The following is an 18969-nucleotide window of genomic DNA, read 5'->3' as shown; positions in this document are numbered from 1 at the left end:
CTATGCAATAAAAAGGTTTGAATATAAAGAACACAGAAATCTCTGATTTATAATTTTGTATCTAGAGTATTAGAAAGATTTCTTTGTAGAGAAATAAAAAGCTGAAGCAGTACATGAAAGGGGAAAATTCTGTAACTACCTTTATTTCATACTGACAGGAACAGGATAAAAATTCCATGCTTAAATAAATGAAAAGTTACCAACTGTCTTTGATATCAGCTTGAGGACTTTTAATTCCACTCATCTCTTGCCCCTGTTTCAATAAGTACATGGGATAATTCAATTCTTCCCTTTATAGACACAGAGTAAAATACCTTTATGTCCGGAAATTGGCCCAGATAGGTATCCAGTGTCAGCAAGGACCCATCTACTAGCTTTTGATGGAAGTCCTCCCAGAGCACATCACATTTCTGAAAGAAAGAGAAATAAAGACATAACTGCTGAATTAGTTTAATTGGCTACCTTTCACCAAACTTCTAAAAAAAAATCTAAAACTATAAAATAAGAAATACTTCCCCAGATAGTAGATGCTAGAAAGAATGTGGATTATTTAATGATACAATGAAATTTCAAGGCAATTTGGCTTCAAGTTCTAATTTACAATACAGGCTATGCAATATCCAATATAGTAACAGTATACGATGTTGTTCTGATTTACAATGTAGATATTGATACAATACCTAAGAACTCAGCTCATTAAAAAATGTATTTCTGCATCTGTGTTAATGAAGAATGTAGAAGCTTCAGAATGTCCCTAGATCCCTATAGAAGGTCTTCAGAGCTAAGGGACTGCAGAATTCCACTGAGGCAACTTGCTTCAGAAGCAATATGTGAAATTAGAAACCACTCCAGACAGAAACAAGCAATAGCTACTGCTGAAGTCTCTACAGAGACAGCAGAAAATTTAGTCATATTGGGAAGGGCCATTTATGGAGTATCAACTATGGCAAACATATAATGAACATTGAGTATTATTATTATTATTACTTCTACTTTCACTGTATCAAGGCATTGGGTTAAATATTTTACCTGTGTATGTATGCATGAGGTCATTTAATTCCCATGACAGCTTTATGAGGAAATTCTTATTGCTGACACAATAGAGAAGGATACTGAAGTCCAGAGATGTTACATAAGTTGGCCACAGAATTGATAAAGGAGAGACTCCATTTCAACAGGTCTGTAACCTTGGATTCAAAGTCCATGATCTGTCTATTATGTGGGCTGCTTCACCAGAATGGAATTCATATCCTGGCTATGTGACTGTGAAAAACTGAACCTCCCTGAGTTTCAGTTTCCCCAGTAAAGTGAGTGGACAATGAAAAGTGCTTCTCAGAATCCCAGGAGTATAGTAGGTGCCTGAGATGATCATCTTCACATTTCTTCCATTACTACATTGGGGTCTCCTGACAGTCTGCTGCTTGGTCCCCAGCATCTACCTTTTCTTTCTTTTAAGTAATAGAACCTCCAGTTTTAGCCAGGCCCACGGCTGCCTAGTATCCAGATGGTATATTCCCCAGCCTACATTGCGCTAAGTGTAGCCATGAAACTCAGTGCCGGCCAAAAAGAGGCTTGTCTTCCATCTCCCTCCTTCTTACTGATGGCAATGCCGAAATGAGAGCAGATGGCCAGTACTCAGAGTCCCCTTGAACCTGGAGGAGGCAGCAAGGATGGCCGAGATGGGCCCCTCATGCTTGTGGGTCCACCACACCACACCTGGGCTGCCCACCTCCAAAGTCCTTTATGGGAAAGACAGAAGTTTCTATCTTGCTGAAAATACTTCTGGGGGAGACTTATTTGTGTCTGTTTCGTTTTTATACTTCAAAAACCAATCCTAATTGTTACAGATTCCAATTCAAGGATTTTTTGCAAACAAAAAATTTAAATCCTCTGTATTTGAAAAGACTCATCTCCTGATGTGAGTAGACGCTGTGAACATGGAGTGTTCTGTTCCTTTGCCATTAAAAGGGCCCCTATTAGGATCTGCAACTGAAGATTGTAAACATCTTGACAGCCACATAGGGCCAAGGTAGGAGTCCTTTCCTTAAGTAATGAATTTTAACAGTGGTAACTGCCACTCACAGTCTCTGACAATGGTATTCTGAAAAGCCATTAGCACAAGTTCCTATTATTCCCTTAAAATTTCTTTTCATGGTGAAGTTTTAATTATACACCATTAATCAGAAATTTACAAAATGAATTAGGCATTTAACACCACGATGTTGAAACGCAGTGTCTTTATATTGAAGAAACATGAGAGAAGATGCAATTACTTAATAATTACATTGGAAAACGGTGTGTGGGAGCTGGTTTTTCCAATGTATATCCTGAAAACTTTCAAAAGAGCTAATGGGCCAACAAGAGCTCTTCTATAAATAAATCTCTGCTTTACCTCAGCCATAAGAAGATTACGAAGCTCAAGGTGGGGATGTCAGAATTTCTGTGGAGCAGCGTGGCCTGGGCTGCAGGGTAACCCGCCCTCCCCAAGGCTGTGGAGAGGGCGCGTCACCCGCCAGGCCTTCCCCCGAGCCGCGGTGGCCGCAGCTCTGAGGTCTTCTGTGCCTACATGAGCAGCAAGGAGTTCAAGCGAAGCAGGCATGACAAACAACTGTTCCTTGTTTTAACAAAGAACTTGGGACATGAGAAAACCCCTGAAAGGCAGCTTTCCAATGTCAGTAATAATAATATGGCTGAGCACCATGTTGATGACAAGAATACACAGGCTTACATGTGTTATTACTATTGTGTACAATTACTGTTCTCATTCTGCAGATGAGGAAACTGAAGTGCAAGAAGATTAAAGAATGCATCCAGCATCACACAGAGACTCCTGGTCTCCACCCCACTCTGCCTCCCTCACACTGTCCGCCTCCCACCAGCTGGACGGCTCTCAGTTAGCAGCTGGATTTCAGGTGTTAAGACACAATCAGGCACAAGGTCTGCAGGGAGCTAAATTCCCCAGGAGGCCAACCGGGTCTCTCCTCAGGCACTGCAATCCAGCAAGTGGACCAGCTCAGGGTTAAGAGAAATAGATGCCCTCCCCAGCACCTGTCTCTGCTTTCAAGGGGGGGTGGGGGAGGTGGGGTACAGGGGTGAAGTTAGTACACAAAACCATGCTGTGAGCCAGCTCTCCTGATGGAATGGGCTAAGACATATAGTAAGGGACCGAATAATGCTTTTATTATTTTGAAGGAAAATTACCTTTAACCCACAGCTTTCTACCCAAGTAGTTTTACAACCGTGTCCATTAGTCACTATGAGTTTGGAATGATCCAGACGACAGGATTGTTCCCTTGCCTTCCGCGTACGAGATGCCTGCTCATGATTAAGGCTGTGAAGTGGTAACAGGGGGACCAAGGGACAGGCGGAGTGAGAAGGACTGGGTGGGAGCTTTGCAGAACCACCCCACCCCCACCCCCAGGCTCCCCTGCACTGCGATCCTGGCTCTCACCTCTCCGACCATTTTCACATCTTCCCGCCCGTACCAGTCAGGCTCATAGACTTCGTGCAGCGACTCAGTGAGCTTCATCGAGGCTTCTTGCATGCCTAGCGTTGGAGAAAAACAACTCCTGTTAGATAGAAGTGGGTGAGGAGCCTCTTCCTCTTTCTCCTACTTTTCTTCTAAGTGAGAGAAAAATCTTGAGTACTTGTTAACTACTTCAGGAAAAACTGTGAATGCATAACTGTGGATTTCTTCTGTAGTCACATGTTCCCTTGAGGGTCTCAAAGCCTTACCCAATTACACTGTGTATTTTCTATTATTTCCATGATAATAATAGATACTAGGTCTTGAAAAAAAAATAACAAGGTGTCCTATTCAGAAAACAATAGTAGTGTACTCTATTATGTGTGCTGTCACTTGCTAAATGGCATGTAACCATAATGTGCAGGACACTGAGAATACTTGTATATAAAACTACAGAAGTCTAAAAATAAAATCAATCTTAAATGACTTTCAGTATAAGCAATAGAGCATTTTTTGAGAAGCAGGTAGAAGCAAAATCAATAGGATTTTAGGACACAACAGTTGAAAGTGGCTTAAGTGGTCTACAAATTTTTGAAGAAAAAAAGAGTGTTTTTCTTTTTCCTGTATTATTAGAAGCTGTATAGACAGCTTTAAACCAGAACTCTCAGAAAGCTTAGCATTCTTAAGTCTATGGGTCAACAGTCATTACAGGTACACTGGGTATAGTACAAAAATTATGGTTACTAAATAGCAGGAAAGATCAAGTTTCTGAGGGCAATGTATTGATCAAAGCATCATCAAATCTTTTCCGGGCTCCCCTCCAGCCCTCCCTCAAACATGAAGGGTAAAGCTCGGACTGCCACAGAGACGGCTCAGGGCTGAGAAAAGGGCAGGTGCATCCTGCGGCTGCTGACTCAGGCAGCGCCTGTCTGGCACCAGGCTCGCCCTACCAGCTGGAAAGTGAGCCCCCGCCGAGTTGTCTGTTGGCCTTTGTCGCCAGGGGAGGTGAAAAGGGAATGGATAAAGGGAGAGGACAGAAAAATCAGTGCCGTCATTAGAAATAAAAAGCACATCTCAAAAACTTAGTGACAGTGGGCCCAAGTTGGGTTTTTGTTAAACTGAAAGCTGCCACATAGACTCAGCCAGGGGCTTGTTGGATTTTAGGGAGTCACCTCCGGATTCAACTGTGAGAGAAAAGGACAAGATAAAAGATGTCTGAAATGAAAGAAGAAGTATTTCCTTGAAGAGTGCGTATAAAAGCCAACATGAAATTTGGTATTTCATAGCATGTATCTCACTCTGTAGGCAGAGCACATCCGCACCCTACTTCCCCTGATGAGATGCAGACAGATATTCGGCCCTTGCACATTAGAGGTTGGACTATGTTTCAGGGCCACAGGAGGTGTGAAAGCCTGTAACCCTCTCTCCACGAAGGGCATCTCGGAGCAGTTGAAGGATGCCCTTTACAGTGAGGTGTGGGGCCCCCACCAGCTGAAACAACTTGGCAACCAGAAGATGAAGCCCTGGCAGGAAAATACAGTGATGACGGACGTCTCTGGGAACTCTGATGAAGACAATTATGCCGGTGGAAGGACAGCCAAAAAATGATGTGAACACCTGCATCCGTCGCCTGGCAGTTTAGACCCACGCGATGAAGAATGCTCTCTCTCACACACGTGGTCCTTGCTGAGGTCGCAGCAGCATTATCTCAAGGATCCACTGTCAGCCCTCCCTAAGCACAAGCTAACCACCTAAGAAAGGTACCCCTCCAATTCATACCAAAAGCTAGTCACTAGTTGACTCCTTTCTATAATTTGGAGACTGAAAGGCTTGTGAAGTTTACTTTTAACTTTTTAAGTCTGGTGGAAATTATAAACAGTTGTGTGGATAGGTTCTTAATGTCTTCAGAGGAAAAGAAAGGATGGCCCTGTAGGACAAATAACCTTCATGGTGAAAAATAAAACTGTGAATGTAAGCTTAAAATAATATTATATAAGACCTTACTTTTGAGGCTAAAAGCACAATGTTGTGGCCAATATGTCTATTAGCGGCTAAAACGATCCATTTTGACATAGACATTGTTTCTAGAACATTCCATAGGTAGTATTCTGATGGATACATAGGTAAACAAGACACTAACTTTGTTCTTAAGGGGCATAAAGACTGGCAGAGATTTTAGGGATTTCAAATTTATTCTGCCAACTGAGCAGAAGAGGAAAAAACCTAACACTTAAGATCCCTTCAAATAATTTGGCAACACTAAAGCAGAATAGATTCTAAATGCCACCTGTAGTGTTTAGTAATATCCATATCTAACATTTTCTTAAGAGGTTAATGATTTTCAAAACTGCAAGATAAGTGCCCAACATCGTATATATAAGAATTATTATTATACTTTTGGATAGGAATCATTACCCTTTCTTCAAAAATTTGGACCTTCTCCAAGGCATTTATTATAACATCCTCTCTTTCCATTTGCAACCAAATTTGTGAGCTTCTATTTTCATCTTCTGAGATTTGTTGCACAGACTACATTGCTGCAAGAGTCCTCTTTGTTTAAACAGCCTGAGGGTATATGTTTTAGTTAAAAATAACATCAGTAAAAACACATTATGACAATAATCTGCAGCAGCTATACCATTAAAAGAAGATCTAAGATATTCTATCTAGCAGCTTTGACCATTGTTTAGAAGAGAGTTGTTTAAGAAGACAGCCACTGCCTCAAAGGAAAGCAGGAAAGGTCTTTCTCCTAGAGTCTGAAGGAGGAGAGTTAGGGGTGGGGCAGGAGGGTGACAGGCGGATCGGCAGAGCAGACAGCTCGAGAACAGTCAGCCCCACTCCAGGGCTCATGCTTACACACAGCAAGTCAGACACAACTAATAAATGATAATCATACCATTGGGGCCACGTTCCATTTAGAGAACAATCTTCTGTGTTCATTTTCCTGTGTCAGGCCTCCACAGCCACCCAAATGCCAGGGACCCCAGATTCCAAATCCCTACTGGACATCTCCACTCAGTGTGCCTCCAGAACCTCAAACTTCAGAGGTCCAAAACAAACCCACAACTCCTTGTCAAAGCCGGCTCCTATGCCTCTTCCCAATCCTCATGGAAGTCACCCCATTGTCCCAGATGGAAAACTGGAAGCCACCCTAGGTTCATCTTCCCAAAGGCCTGTCAATTCTGCTTGACTCTCAGAAGAATCCCCTTCTTTCCATGCCCCCTGCCCTGCCCTGGATTGGGCAAGCCTCCTGCACCTTTACACATGTTGCTTCTACCTGGAAAATCCTTCTAACATCAACCTCTGTCTCTGGCATACCTTATCATCTGACGACCACTTAGACCCCTCCTGGGTCCACTCAAGCGTAAGTTCCTTGGAATGATCATTCCTGACCTGGTCTACTGTCCCTCAGGTAGGGAGGGAGGTCTGTCTTCTATTGTGATGACCCACAATTTACAACCCACATGTATTTTTATGGCTATTTGGCCTTTTTGTTTATTTAACTTTCTCCCCATCTCTACTGTGAGCTCCATGTGACCAAGTACTTTGCTCATCTCTGTGTCTCACCTCCTAAACAGTGTCAGATCCATAAATGGGCGTCAGTGCAATGGCTGCTGCTGAAAATGAATGAGAGCCTATAATCTACCTGGCAAAGCTCAAGCATCAGACCTACAGAGGTGAATGCCAACCAGAGATCAGTGACAATAACATGAAGAGTAGAGCTCATTTAATGCAATTTCACAGAGTCCTGGTGGTAGAGATTTTGGGGGCTTCTGAGAGCAAAGGGAGTATTTTATAGATGAAGAACAAGGCAACTGAGAGGCTTGGCGACTTTCTTGTAATTGCCCCTGGTCCAGGCCCAGGGCCCATCACTCTCCAGGGCCAGATCTTATTCCTCTATAATGCTGTCTGTATTACAGCACAGTTAGTTAGCTAGCGTTCTTTTTGTGAGAGCCAGAAAGTTGGCCAATGAAAGCACTTTGAAAATGCAAATTATGATATAATTAACACATAACCCTTGTCTTCAAAGTATGTTCCCCAAACCCAAAATGCTCTCCAAGGAACACTAAGGATTCCATAGTTAGATACCTAGGAAATGCCCCCCACCCACAGCCTTCTAGAGATTACATTAGCATATGAAGGGCTCCATAGTGATTTAGTCCTGTAGTAACCTGTTTGAAAATTCATTCCAACCAGCCTTGCCCAAAGTAACTTAAACATAGGTCTGTTTTGTGGAGTATCATTTGTTAACATCACTCAATCAGCAAAATGTGCTGGGGAAAAGCTGATTTAAGGTCCTTTCTTCTTCATTTGGAGAGTGGCCACCAGAAGTGGAATGCAGGGCAGTCTGCAACAGGAAGGGTGCTTTCATTCTCCACCCACTATCTCTCTGGAGCTAACTCTTCACTGAATGGATTCTTCCAGACCACATTAAGGAGAAGAATTATTCCAGTCCTTTTAAACAGGATTCTCCATACTAAGGAGATAAAATAGACCAAGATTTATAGACTTAGGAAAGAGACTGGATTCACTCATTCTTTCAACAAATTTATCTACTTGTGTGTACAAAAACATACATATATAATGATAGAGAAAATCCTGTGCTTGAAATAATAAAAAGTCCTTGTGTTCGAATGCTTCAAATGCTTAGCACACAGCCTAGCACATAGTAAGTGCTCACTAGAAAGTAATGGTAGTAAGTTGTCATTACTGGCTTGCATAAATGAACTCTAATTTGGGAAACCAATGGTCATATAGTTCAAAGCCTATGTAAGACAGTAGATCAAAGCAAGGGCGTAAGAGACACACTGACCAGAGTACCCATCCTGGCCCTGTTTCCTAGGCACATGACCTTGCACAAACTAAACCTCTCTGCCTCATTCTTATCTACAAAATGAAGATAATAAAGTATGTCTCGAAGAGTTGTCATTAGGATTAAAATTATATATCTAGCCTACTGAAGCATAAATACATTTTGATTTAAAAATCAGTTTCACTAAATTTTTATTATCAATACGAACTTTTTATTATTAAGATTTTCATTATCTATCACAAGCTTTGTAATCAACTTCACATATCCACATTGAAGCTATGAACTAAAAAAAAAGCTGGCCACCACAGTAGGGACCACCAAAAAGATTTCTAAGGCCTAACTACTGAAGGTTTCACTGACTCTGGGAGGCTCGAAATGGACACTCATGAAAACTTAAGACTTTCTAACCCTATGATAACATCTGTTAATTACAGGAAAAGCTAAACAATTGGCATCCAGAATCCTGCTAAAGGTTAGGCAAGACTGTTTGCCCTTCCCCTTATTTCCTTGGGCACCAGGATATATACATTGCCCCCAGCTCTTTTCTTTTTTTTCTAATTTTATTTTGGTATCATTAATCTACAATTACATGAAGGACATTATGTTTACTAGGCTTCCCCCTTCACCAAGTCCCCCCCCACATCCCCATTCACAGTCACTGTCCATCAACATAGTAAGATGCTGTAAAATCACTACTTGTCTTCTCTGTGTTGCACAGCCCTCCCCATGCCCCCCCACACTATACATGCTAATCGTAATGCCCCCTTTCTTTTTTTCCCGCCCTTATCCCTCCCTTTCCACCCATCCTCCCCAGTCCCTTTCCCTTTGGTAACTGTTAGTCCATTCTTGGGTTCTGTGCTTCTGCTGCTGTTTTGTTCCTTCAGTTTTCTTTTGTTCTTATACTCCACATATGAGTGAAATCATTTGGTGCTTCTCTTTCTCCGCCTGGCTTATTTCACTGAGCATAATACCCTCCAGCTCCATCCATGTTGTTGCGAATGGTAGGATCTGTTTTTTTCTTATGGCTGAGTAATATTCCATTATGTATATGTACCACATCTTCTTTATCCATTCATCTACTGATGGACATTTAGGCTGCTTCCATATCTTGGCTATTGTAAATAGTGCAGCAATAAACATAGGGATGAATCTTTCTTTTCCAAAATGGAGTGCTGCATTCTTGGGGTAAATTCCTAGCAGTGGAATTCCTGGGTCAAATGGTATTTCTATTTTGAGCACTTGAGGAAGCTCCATACTGCTTTCCACAATGGTTGAACTAATTTACATTCCCACCAGCAGTGTAGGAGGGTTCCCCTTTCTCCACAACCTCGCCAACATTTGTTGTTGTTTGTCTTTTGGATGATAGTCATCCTTACTGGTGTGAGATGATATCTCATTGTGGTTTTAATTTGCATTTCTCTGATGACAAGCGATGTGGAGCATCTTTTCATGTGTCTGTTGGCCATCTGAATTTCTTCTTTAGAGAACTGTCTATTCAGCTCCTCTGCCCATTTTTTAATTGGGTTATTTGCTTTTTGTTTGTTGAGGTGTGTGAGCTCTTTATATATTTTGGATGTCAACCCTTTATCGGATCTGTCATTTACGAATATATTCTCCCATACTGTACGATACCTTTTTGTTCTATTGATGGTGTCCTTTGCTGTACAGAAGCTTTTCAGCTTGATATAGTCCATTTGTTCATTTTTGCATTTGTTTCCCTTGCCCAGGGAGGTGTGTTCAAGAAGAGGTCACTCATGTTTATGTCTAAGAGATTTTTGCCTATGTTTTTATCTAAGAGTTTTATGGTTTCATGACTTACATTCAAGTCTTTGATCCATTTCGAATTTACTTTTGTGTATGGGGTTAGACAGTGATCCAGTTTCATTCTCTTACATGTAGCTGTCCAGTTTTGCCAGCACCATCTGTTGAAGAGACTGTCATTTCCCCATTGTATGTCCGTGGCCCCTTTATCGAATATTAGTTGACCATATATGTTTGGGTTAATGTTTGGAATCTCTATTCTGTTCCATTGGTCTGTGGCTCTGTTCTTGTGCCAGTACCAAATTGTCTTGATTACTGTGGCTTTGTAGTAGAGCTTGAAGTTGGGGAGTGAGATCCCCCCTACTTTATTCTTCTTTCTCAGGATTGCTTTAGCTATTCGGGGTCTTTTGTGTTTCCATATGAATTTTTGAACTATTTGTTCCAGTTCATTGAAGGATGCTGTTGGTAGTTTGATAGGGATTGCATCGAATCTGTATATTGCTTTGGGCAGAATGGCCATTTTGACGATATTAATTCTTCCTAGCCAGGAGCATGGGACGAGTTTCCATTTGTTAGTGACCTCTTTAATTTCTCTTAAGAGTGTCTTACAGTTTTCAGGGTTAGGTTTCACTTCCTTGGTTAGGTTTATTCCTAGGTATTTTATTCTTTTTGATGCTATTGTGAATGGAATTGTCTTCCTGATTTCTCTTTCTATCGTTTATTCTTAGTGTATAGGAAAGCCACAGATTTCTGTGTGTTAATTTTGTATCCTGCAACTTTGCTGAATTCCGATATTAGCTCTAGTAGTTTCGGAGTGGAGTCTTTAGGGTTTTTTATGTACAGTATCATGTCATCTGCAAATAGTGACAGTTTGACTTCTTCTTTACCAATCTGGATTCCTTGTATTTCTTTGTTTTGTCTGATTGCAGTACTATGTTGAATAACAGTGGGGAGAGTTGGCATCCCTGTCTTGTTCCCAATCTCAGAGGAAAAGCTTTCAGCTTCTCGCTGTTCAGTATGATGTTGGCTGTGGGTTTATCATATATGGCCTTTATTATGTTGAGGTACTTGCCCTCTATTCCCATTTTGTTGAGAGTTTTTATCATGAGTGGATGTTGAATTTTGTCGAATGCTTTTTCAGCATCTATGGAAATGATCATGTGGTTTTTGTCCTTCTTTTTGTTAATGTGGTGGATGATGTTGATGGATTTTTAAATGTTGTACCATCCTTGCATCCCTGGGATGAATCCCACTTGGTCATGGTGTATGATCCTTTTGATGTATTTTTGAATTCGGTTTGCTAATATTTTGTTGAGTATTTTTGCATCTACGTTCATCAGGGATATTGGTCTGTAGTTGTCTTTTTTGGTGGGGTCTTTTCCTGGTTTTGGTATTAGGGTGATGTTGGCTTCATAGAATGAGTTTGAGAGTATTCCCTCCTCTTCTATTTTTTGGAAAACTTTAAGGAGAATGGGTATTATGTCTTCTCTGTATGTCTGATAAAATTCCCAGGTAAATCCATCTGGCCCGGGTGTTTTGTTCTTTGGTAGTTTTTTGATTACCGCTTCAATTCCGTTGCTGGTAATTGGTCTGTTTAGATTTTCTGTTTCTTTCTGGGTCAGTCTTGGAAGGTTGTATTTTTCTAGGAAGTTGTTCATTTCTCCTAGGTTTCCCAGCTTGTTAGCATATAGGTTTTCATTGTCTAATAATTCTTTGTATTTCTGTTGGGTCCGTTGTGATTTTTCCTTTCTCGTTTCTGATTCTGTTGATTCGTGTTGACTCTTTTCCTCTTAATAAGTCTGGCTAGAAGCTTATCTATTTTGTTTATTTTCTCAAAGAACCAGCTCTTGGTTTCATTGATTTTTGCTATTGTTTTATTCTTCTCGATTTTATTTATTTCTTCTCTGATCTTTATTATGCCCCTCCTTCTGCTGATTTTAGGCCTCATTTGTTCTTCTTTTTCCAATTTCGATAATTGTGACATTAGACCATTCATTTGGGATTGTTCTTCCTTCTTTAAATATGCCTGGATTGCTATATACTTTCCTCTTAAGACTGCTTTTGCTGTATCCCACAGTAGTTGTGGCTTTGTATTGTTGTTGTTGTTTGTTTCCATATATTGCTGGATCTCCATTTTGATTTGGTCATTGATCCACTGATTATTTAGGAGCGTGTTGTTAAGCCTCCATGTGTTTGTGAGCCTTTTTGCTTTCTTTGTACAATTTATTTCTAGTTTTATGCCTTTGTGGTCTGAAAAGTTGGTTGGTAGGATTTCAATCTTTTGGAATTTACTGAGGCTCTTTTTGTGGCCTAGTATGTGGTCTGTTCTGGAGAATATTCCTTGTGCACTTGAGAAGAATGTGTATCCTGTTGCTTTCAGATGTAGAGTTCTGTAGATGTCTATTAGGTCCATCTGTTCTAGTGTGTTGTTCAGTGCCTCTGTGTCCTTACTTATTTTCTGTCTGGTGGATCTGTCCTTTGGAGTGAGTGGTGTGTTGAAGTCTCCCAGAATGAATGCATTGCATTCTATTTCCTCCTTTATTCTGTTAGTATTTGTTTCACATATATTGGTGCTCCTGTATTTGGTGCATATATGTTTATAATGGTTATGTCCTCTTGTTGGACTGAGCCCTTTATCATTATGTAATGTCCTTCTTTATCTTTTGTTACTCTCTTTATTTTGAAGTCTATTTTGTCTGATACTAGTATTGCAACACCTGCTTTTTTCTCTCTGTTGTTTGCATGAAATATCTTTTTCCATCCCTTGACTTTAAGTCTGTGCATGTCTTTGGGTTTGAGATTAGTCTCTTGTAAGCAGCATATGGATGGGTCTTGCTTTTTTATCCGTTCTATTATCTGTGTCTTTTGATTGGTGCATTCAGTCCATTTACATTTAGGGTGATTATTGAAAGGTATGTACTTATTGCCATTGCAGGCTTTAAGTTTGTGGTTACCAAAGGTTCAGGGTTAGCTTCTTTACTATCTTACTGTATAACTTAACTTGCTTATTGAGCTATTATAAACACGATCTGATGCTTCTTTATTTCTCTCCCTTCTTATTCCTCCTCCTCCCTTCTTCATATGTTGGGTGTTTTGTTCTGTGATCTTTTTATGAGTGCTCCCATCTAGAGCAGTCCCTGTAGGATGCCCTGTAGAGGTGGTTTGTGCGAGGCAAATTCCCTCAACTTTTGCTTGTCTGGGAATTGTTTAATCCCTCCTTCATATTTAAATGATAATCGTGCTGGATACAGTATTCTTGGTCCGAGGCCCTTCAGTTTCATTGCATTAAGTATATCATGCCATTCTCTTCTGGCCTGTAGGGTTTCTGTTGAGAAGTCTGATGATAGTCTGATGGGTTTTCCTTTGTAGGTGACCATTTTTTTCTCTCTGGCTGCCTTTAATACTTTGTCCTTGTCTTTGATCTTTGCCATTTTAATTATTATGTGTCTTGGTGTTGCCCTCCTTGGATCTCTTGTCATGGGAGTTCTGTGTACCTCTGTGGTCTGAGAGGCCATTTCTTTCCCTAGTTTGGGGAAGTTTTCAGCAATTATTTCTTCAAAGATACTTTCTATCCCTTTTTTCTCTCTCTTCTTCTTCTGGTACCCCTATCATGCGGATATTGTTCCGTTTCGATTGGTCACACAGTTCTCTTAAAATTCTTTCATTCCTGGAGATCCTTTTATCTCTCTCTGCATCAGCTTCTCTGCGTTCCTGTTCTCTGTTTTCTAGTCCATTAATGGCCTCTTGCATCTCGTCCATTATGTTTTGAAGTCCTTCCAGTGTTTGTTTTATTTCTGTATTCTCCCTCCTTAGTTCTTGCATATTTCTCTGCAAGTCCATCAGCATGGTTATGACTTTTGTTTTGAATTCTTTTTCAGGGATACTGGTTAAATCTATCTCCCCAGGTTCCTTCTCAGGGGAAGGTGTAGAAGATATCGAAGCTGTCTGGGTTAGTCTTGTCTGGATCATATTTTTTTGCCTTTTCATGTTGATAGGTGCAGTGGAGTGCTATTGACGCGTCTATCAGCTAGGAGAGTCAAGACGCTTTCCACTTGGCTCCTGGCCTTTCTTTACTGGGACAACTGCAACCCCTAGCAGCTTGTGTTGGGCAATTGTGTATAGACTGGGTCTTTGTATCTTGCCGGGCCGGTATGGAGGAAGCTCCCTTGCTGTGGGCGTGGCCAGACACAGGCTGCTGCTCTGTTATGGGGTGGCCCCGGAGGGGTAATGCACGGGGGGCTGTTTGGCTGTTTACCTCTGTGAGGGGTCTCAGAGCTGTTGCCCAAGGGATTAGTGCGCCCAGAGTTCCCTGGAATTTCCAGCTGCTAGACTGTGACCCGGGATGCTCCTGTCCAGCTGTGGGGTCCCTGTCCTTTAATACTTTCAAAAAGCACACACTCTTCTTTGTCACAGGGGTGCCGGCTTCGGGACTCGCTCACAGGTCTTACTGTCCTGTTTCCCTAGTATCCAGGACCCCATGCATGCACTGTGTCTGCGCTCTGGTGTGGATGGCTGGGGCTGGGTGTTCAGCAGTCCTGGGCTCCCTCTCCCTCCCCACTCTGACTCCTCTCCTCCCGCCGGGAGCTGGGGTGAGAGGCCTCGGGTCCCGCCGGGCTGCCGCTTGTATCTTACCCCTTTTACCAGGTGCTGGGCTCTCGCAGGTGTGGATGTAGTCTGGCTGTTGTCCTGTGTCTTCTGGTCTCTCTTTTTGGATTAGTTGTATTTGTTGTATTTTCAAAAATATATATGTTTTTGGGAGGAGATTCCCACTGTCCTACTCACGCCGCCATCTTGGCTCCGCCCCCGCCCCAGCTCTTTTGTTTGAAAGAGAGAATCTTATGTAAATGAAATGCTCCCCTTTGAAGTTCAGTCTTTCTTCCCTGCCTCCACCAGGATATAAAACCTTTGTATGACTTAGACCCTTTGAAACATTTCTCCAACCTATGCGTAGGAGTTTTCCGGACTTAAGTCCTTAGTCTGTCTCAAATAAAACTCTGCCTTTAATTCAAGGTGATTTTAATGATCTTTTTGTTGATAAAACTGTTAGAATAAATTCTTAGAAATGAAACTTTTTTTTTAACTTAAACAATGTCTTTATTATCACACAAAGCAGAGAAACACAAGGCAAGCAGTTCTTCAGGCTGGGTGACTTGGAGGCTGGAAAAATCTGTCACATGTATCAAGGGAGACCAACAATATCCATGAATAAAGTAAACCTTTTCTGTAAGTTACGAAACACAGCTTAGGTCCTCGTGGCTAAAGGTGGTTCATGTCCGTACCTGTACCAGTCAATGGGGAGGGAGTAAGGACTGCCATTTAACTCAGGTTTCTTCTAATTCCCTCCTCAATTGGAGAGACAGCACAAGGCTGTCTTCTCTGAGGATATTAGGGTAACTAAGCTGGTAGAGTTGAGATAGTTTCAACCATAGGCATTGGCAACGATAAATCTGGCAAGGAACCTGAAAAGGCCTGAGAGTGCCACACAGCCTGACAGCTTCCCTTGTAACTGGCATTCATAAGATCTCTCTCTAGAGTTTACGTTCAGATATATGAGGTTCAACACCTGATAGATGTCTCCTCCTCAACCAGTAACCACAGAACAACTCTCCATGAGTCCTGCTTGGTTAAAAGCACTCCTAAAGCCTCCCTGCATTGTGAACTTTCTGGTGTCGAATGAGATGGGAGCTTAAAACCTGAAAATACACATTTAAAGGCTTTTTGCCAAACTGCTGTCCAGGAAAGCTGTCCTACTGAGACAGGGACCATGGATGTAGTCAGAGTAGGGTGAGGTCTTCCAGAGGGGGCAGGGTGGGATATTTGCAGTCAGAGCAATGTAACTACATGCAAGGAAACCCCCCTACTAAAACTCTGTTAAACATTGAGCTCTAGAATCATTCTTCAGTGAAATCAGTTAATGTTCCCCAGATAAAGAAGAGTAGCACATGTTTTATTATGCTAATCATTTGTAACCATGTGTAAGATTCACTTTAGCATACTAAAAGGCCCAGGCCTATGTGGTGTCTTTCCTCCTTCAGATCTGACAAGGTGATTTTGCAAACTGAGCAACTAACTTAGCATGCAGACCCAGCTGTAGATGACATGGAAAAAGGCAGGAAGAATTTCATCTTAAAGATAAGATTGCATTTTAACACCCAGGAAGTTCAAGAGGCAAGATTCTTTAGCAAGTAGACAATACCTCAGCCCAGCTTGGGAGCTGGGCAGGCAGCCTTTTGATGTGCTTCCAGACCAAGGCGCCGGTGTCCCAGAGAGAAATCAAGGCAGGAAAGTCCTTACAGTTAAGTTAATTTTTAATATTCAGGGACCACTTAACAAGTCCCCACCCCTAAGTTTTTTCATGTTCTCGAAAAATCCTCAACTGCCTATAAAACCCCCTAGACAACGCACCACTACGGACTCTCTTGTCCCCTCCTGGCGTGAGCCGGGAGCTCTGTCCTTTCACTGTATCTCTAAATAAAAGCCTGTACCTTGCTCTCCTACCTTGACTGTTTGTGAAGCTCATTCTTCGGCTCCGCAAACAAGAACCCCGGCATCACTACCAACAGTGTACAGAAGGGGTCTGCTCCCCACAGTTTGGCCAGTGCTGGGTATTCTTTTTTTATTTTAATGTCTTTGAACATTTGGAAGAAAAAAAATGACAGCATTTTCCTTTTGATTTTGTTTAATATTCTTTGATTACTCATGATGATAAGCATTTTTCATACTTATTACCCATTTAAAGTTCTTCTCTGGCTAATTTTCTCCTCATATGTTCCACCCATTTTTTTCCCTTTTATCAACTGCTATTCATTTAGTTTACTTACTAAGCACTTATATCTTGGTTCACTTTCATTAAATATGTTCTCAAAACAATGTTTTTAAAAATATATGTTTGCAAGTTTTATATAGTTATGAGGTCAAATTTCTCAATCTTTCCCTTTACAGTTTCTGTCTTTGAGTTGCACTTACACAGATCTTGCCATCTAAGACTAGAGACTAAGTCTACTGTATTTTAGTATTAGTAAATATTTATTTACTATACTGTAAAACATGTCTTTGTGAGCAAATTTAAATCTTCACTCTCCTTTAACTGAGAAGGGAGTAAAGTATAAGCTGGGAATCTCACTTTTTCCTGTGTGTATGGCCAGGTTAGCCAAGACCCTCTGCAGATGACCCATTCTCCCCCCACTAATTTTCAAAAGCTGCCTTATGATCCACCACATCCATGGCTGCACCTCAATCTGACTCAGTGCATAGAGCTGGGTAAGGTACAGCAATTAGAGACACAGCACACCTCCCTGGTGCTCTCTCCCACTGTACCACCAGCCTCATTTCTTTGTCCTGCATGGCTGAGACAGGAAACCAATGCCAAGACCTCTCTGCTCCTGCTTGGTGGCAGGGCTGTAAGTGCCACCGGTTCCCCCAGGTCGCAAGCGGTCCAGGCCATGGTTTCCAGCAACCTGCCACCTGTCCTGATTCCCTGCCCCTTCTATCTGCAGGTCTTACGTGAGTCTGTGAGTGATATGCTCTTGGGACACACGCCCCCTCAGGATGTAAACCAGCTGCAGCTTTTCTTAAATAAGGCCTCAAGCTCATTCTAACAACTCTTCCTAGAAATTATGGGCATGTGGGAGGCACTTATTCCTAGTTTCTAGCAAAGGGCAAACAGTTTGTCCCTGTATACTCTGATTATCATTTCAATGGGAATTTGGGAGTGGGTAGAATGGAACACCTGTGCTCAAGTAGCCATCTTCGTGGAAAGCCAAATGGCTTTGTAACTACCACTTAATTTTGTCACTTGTGAATTCCAGGAACAACCTGTGCTTAGAAACATGCAGTAAACAACTCACACACATTACCTTTGATAGCTGCTAAATATCCTCGGAGTTCTCGCTGAAGTCTGGTACCCTCTGCCTGAAAAACACACAAACACAGACCTTGTCTATATTTTTCACACAAACAAGTAAAGAGCAGTAAGTCTCAGAGTTATTATTACCACAGGTTCATTCTTGGAAGATCATAAATATGTGGACACCACATCAGTGTAGATGTTTACAGAGGTTTTATTCAGGACAAGGCAAGTAAGATTTTGCTAAGAATGGAAACTATGACCCATCAGACAGCCTCCTCTGTGTTTAAGAGCTAACAAGTCTCTGAATTTTGACACATGGGTTATAACAGTAGGAAACTGATCACCACTGTTCAACATGACAGCTACTGGCTGCATGCACTGTTGAGTGCTTGCAGTGTAACTCATGTGAGTGGAGAGGTATGTAAGTGTAAAACACAAGATTTCAGAAATATACTAAAAACCTCATTAACATTTTGTATCAATTGCATGTTAAATGGTAATATTTTGAATATGAGTTAAATGAGTCATATTATTTAATTTCACCTGTTTCTTTCCACATCTTAAAATATGGCCATTAGAAAGTTTTTAATTATCTATGTGGTTTGTACTGTATTTCTATTGGATATCACCAAAATAGAGAAATTGTTAAATCATCAATTTTGACATATGAATCCTTGTTTGGGTTTGGATTGCCCTTAGGAACTTGAGACTCTGTAACCAGAATTAGACCTCATGTAGTTTAATCTGGAGTTAATCCAGGAAATGTCAATAGGGGCATGGAGAAGTGAGGCAGGGAAGGGAAGAGGGCCAACACAGGTTGTGTTATCAAGAGAGTTCCCACAGTGGGCAACAAGGTCCTAGTCCCACTGGGGAATTCTGGGAGGTCGTGCCCAACTACTATAAATTCCTAGCTGAGGGGTAAGGTCAGAGGTAAGGGGCATTTATCCATCAACTCCTGTCAGTCATCTGCTGAGGTCTGCTCCTGGGGACATCCCCTCAGTAGAGCCATGCAGGGACAGAGAAGTCTCTGTCAGCCAGAGAAAGCCCTCAAGTGAAGAGCTGCTGTTGGCTGGCAGTTGC

The 18969-nt window shown here is 41.6% G+C and overlaps 1 protein-coding gene across 2 annotated transcripts in view; it reads right to left on the bottom strand.

The window, feature by feature from the left end:
- The window catches only part of AMPH (amphiphysin), a 228175-nt gene that overhangs the window by 78390 nt on the left and 130816 nt on the right, over positions 1-18969 (bottom strand). For both annotated transcript variants that reach the window (XM_036918931.2, XM_036918932.2), the window contains exons 3-5: positions 17897-17951; positions 3452-3546; positions 315-410 (exon numbers count right to left, since the gene is read on the bottom strand). In XM_036918931.2, coding sequence (XP_036774826.2) covers positions 315-410; positions 3452-3546; positions 17897-17951 — 246 coding nt within the window. The remainder of the gene's footprint in view (positions 1-314; positions 411-3451; positions 3547-17896; positions 17952-18969) is intronic.

This window comes from Manis pentadactyla, chromosome 7 (assembly GCF_030020395.1).
Source record: "Manis pentadactyla isolate mManPen7 chromosome 7, mManPen7.hap1, whole genome shotgun sequence".
Taxonomy (NCBI): domain Eukaryota; kingdom Metazoa; phylum Chordata; class Mammalia; order Pholidota; family Manidae; genus Manis; species Manis pentadactyla.
The sequence above is the reverse complement of the archived record's forward strand: the minus strand, read 5'-3'. Positions and strand labels throughout refer to the sequence as shown.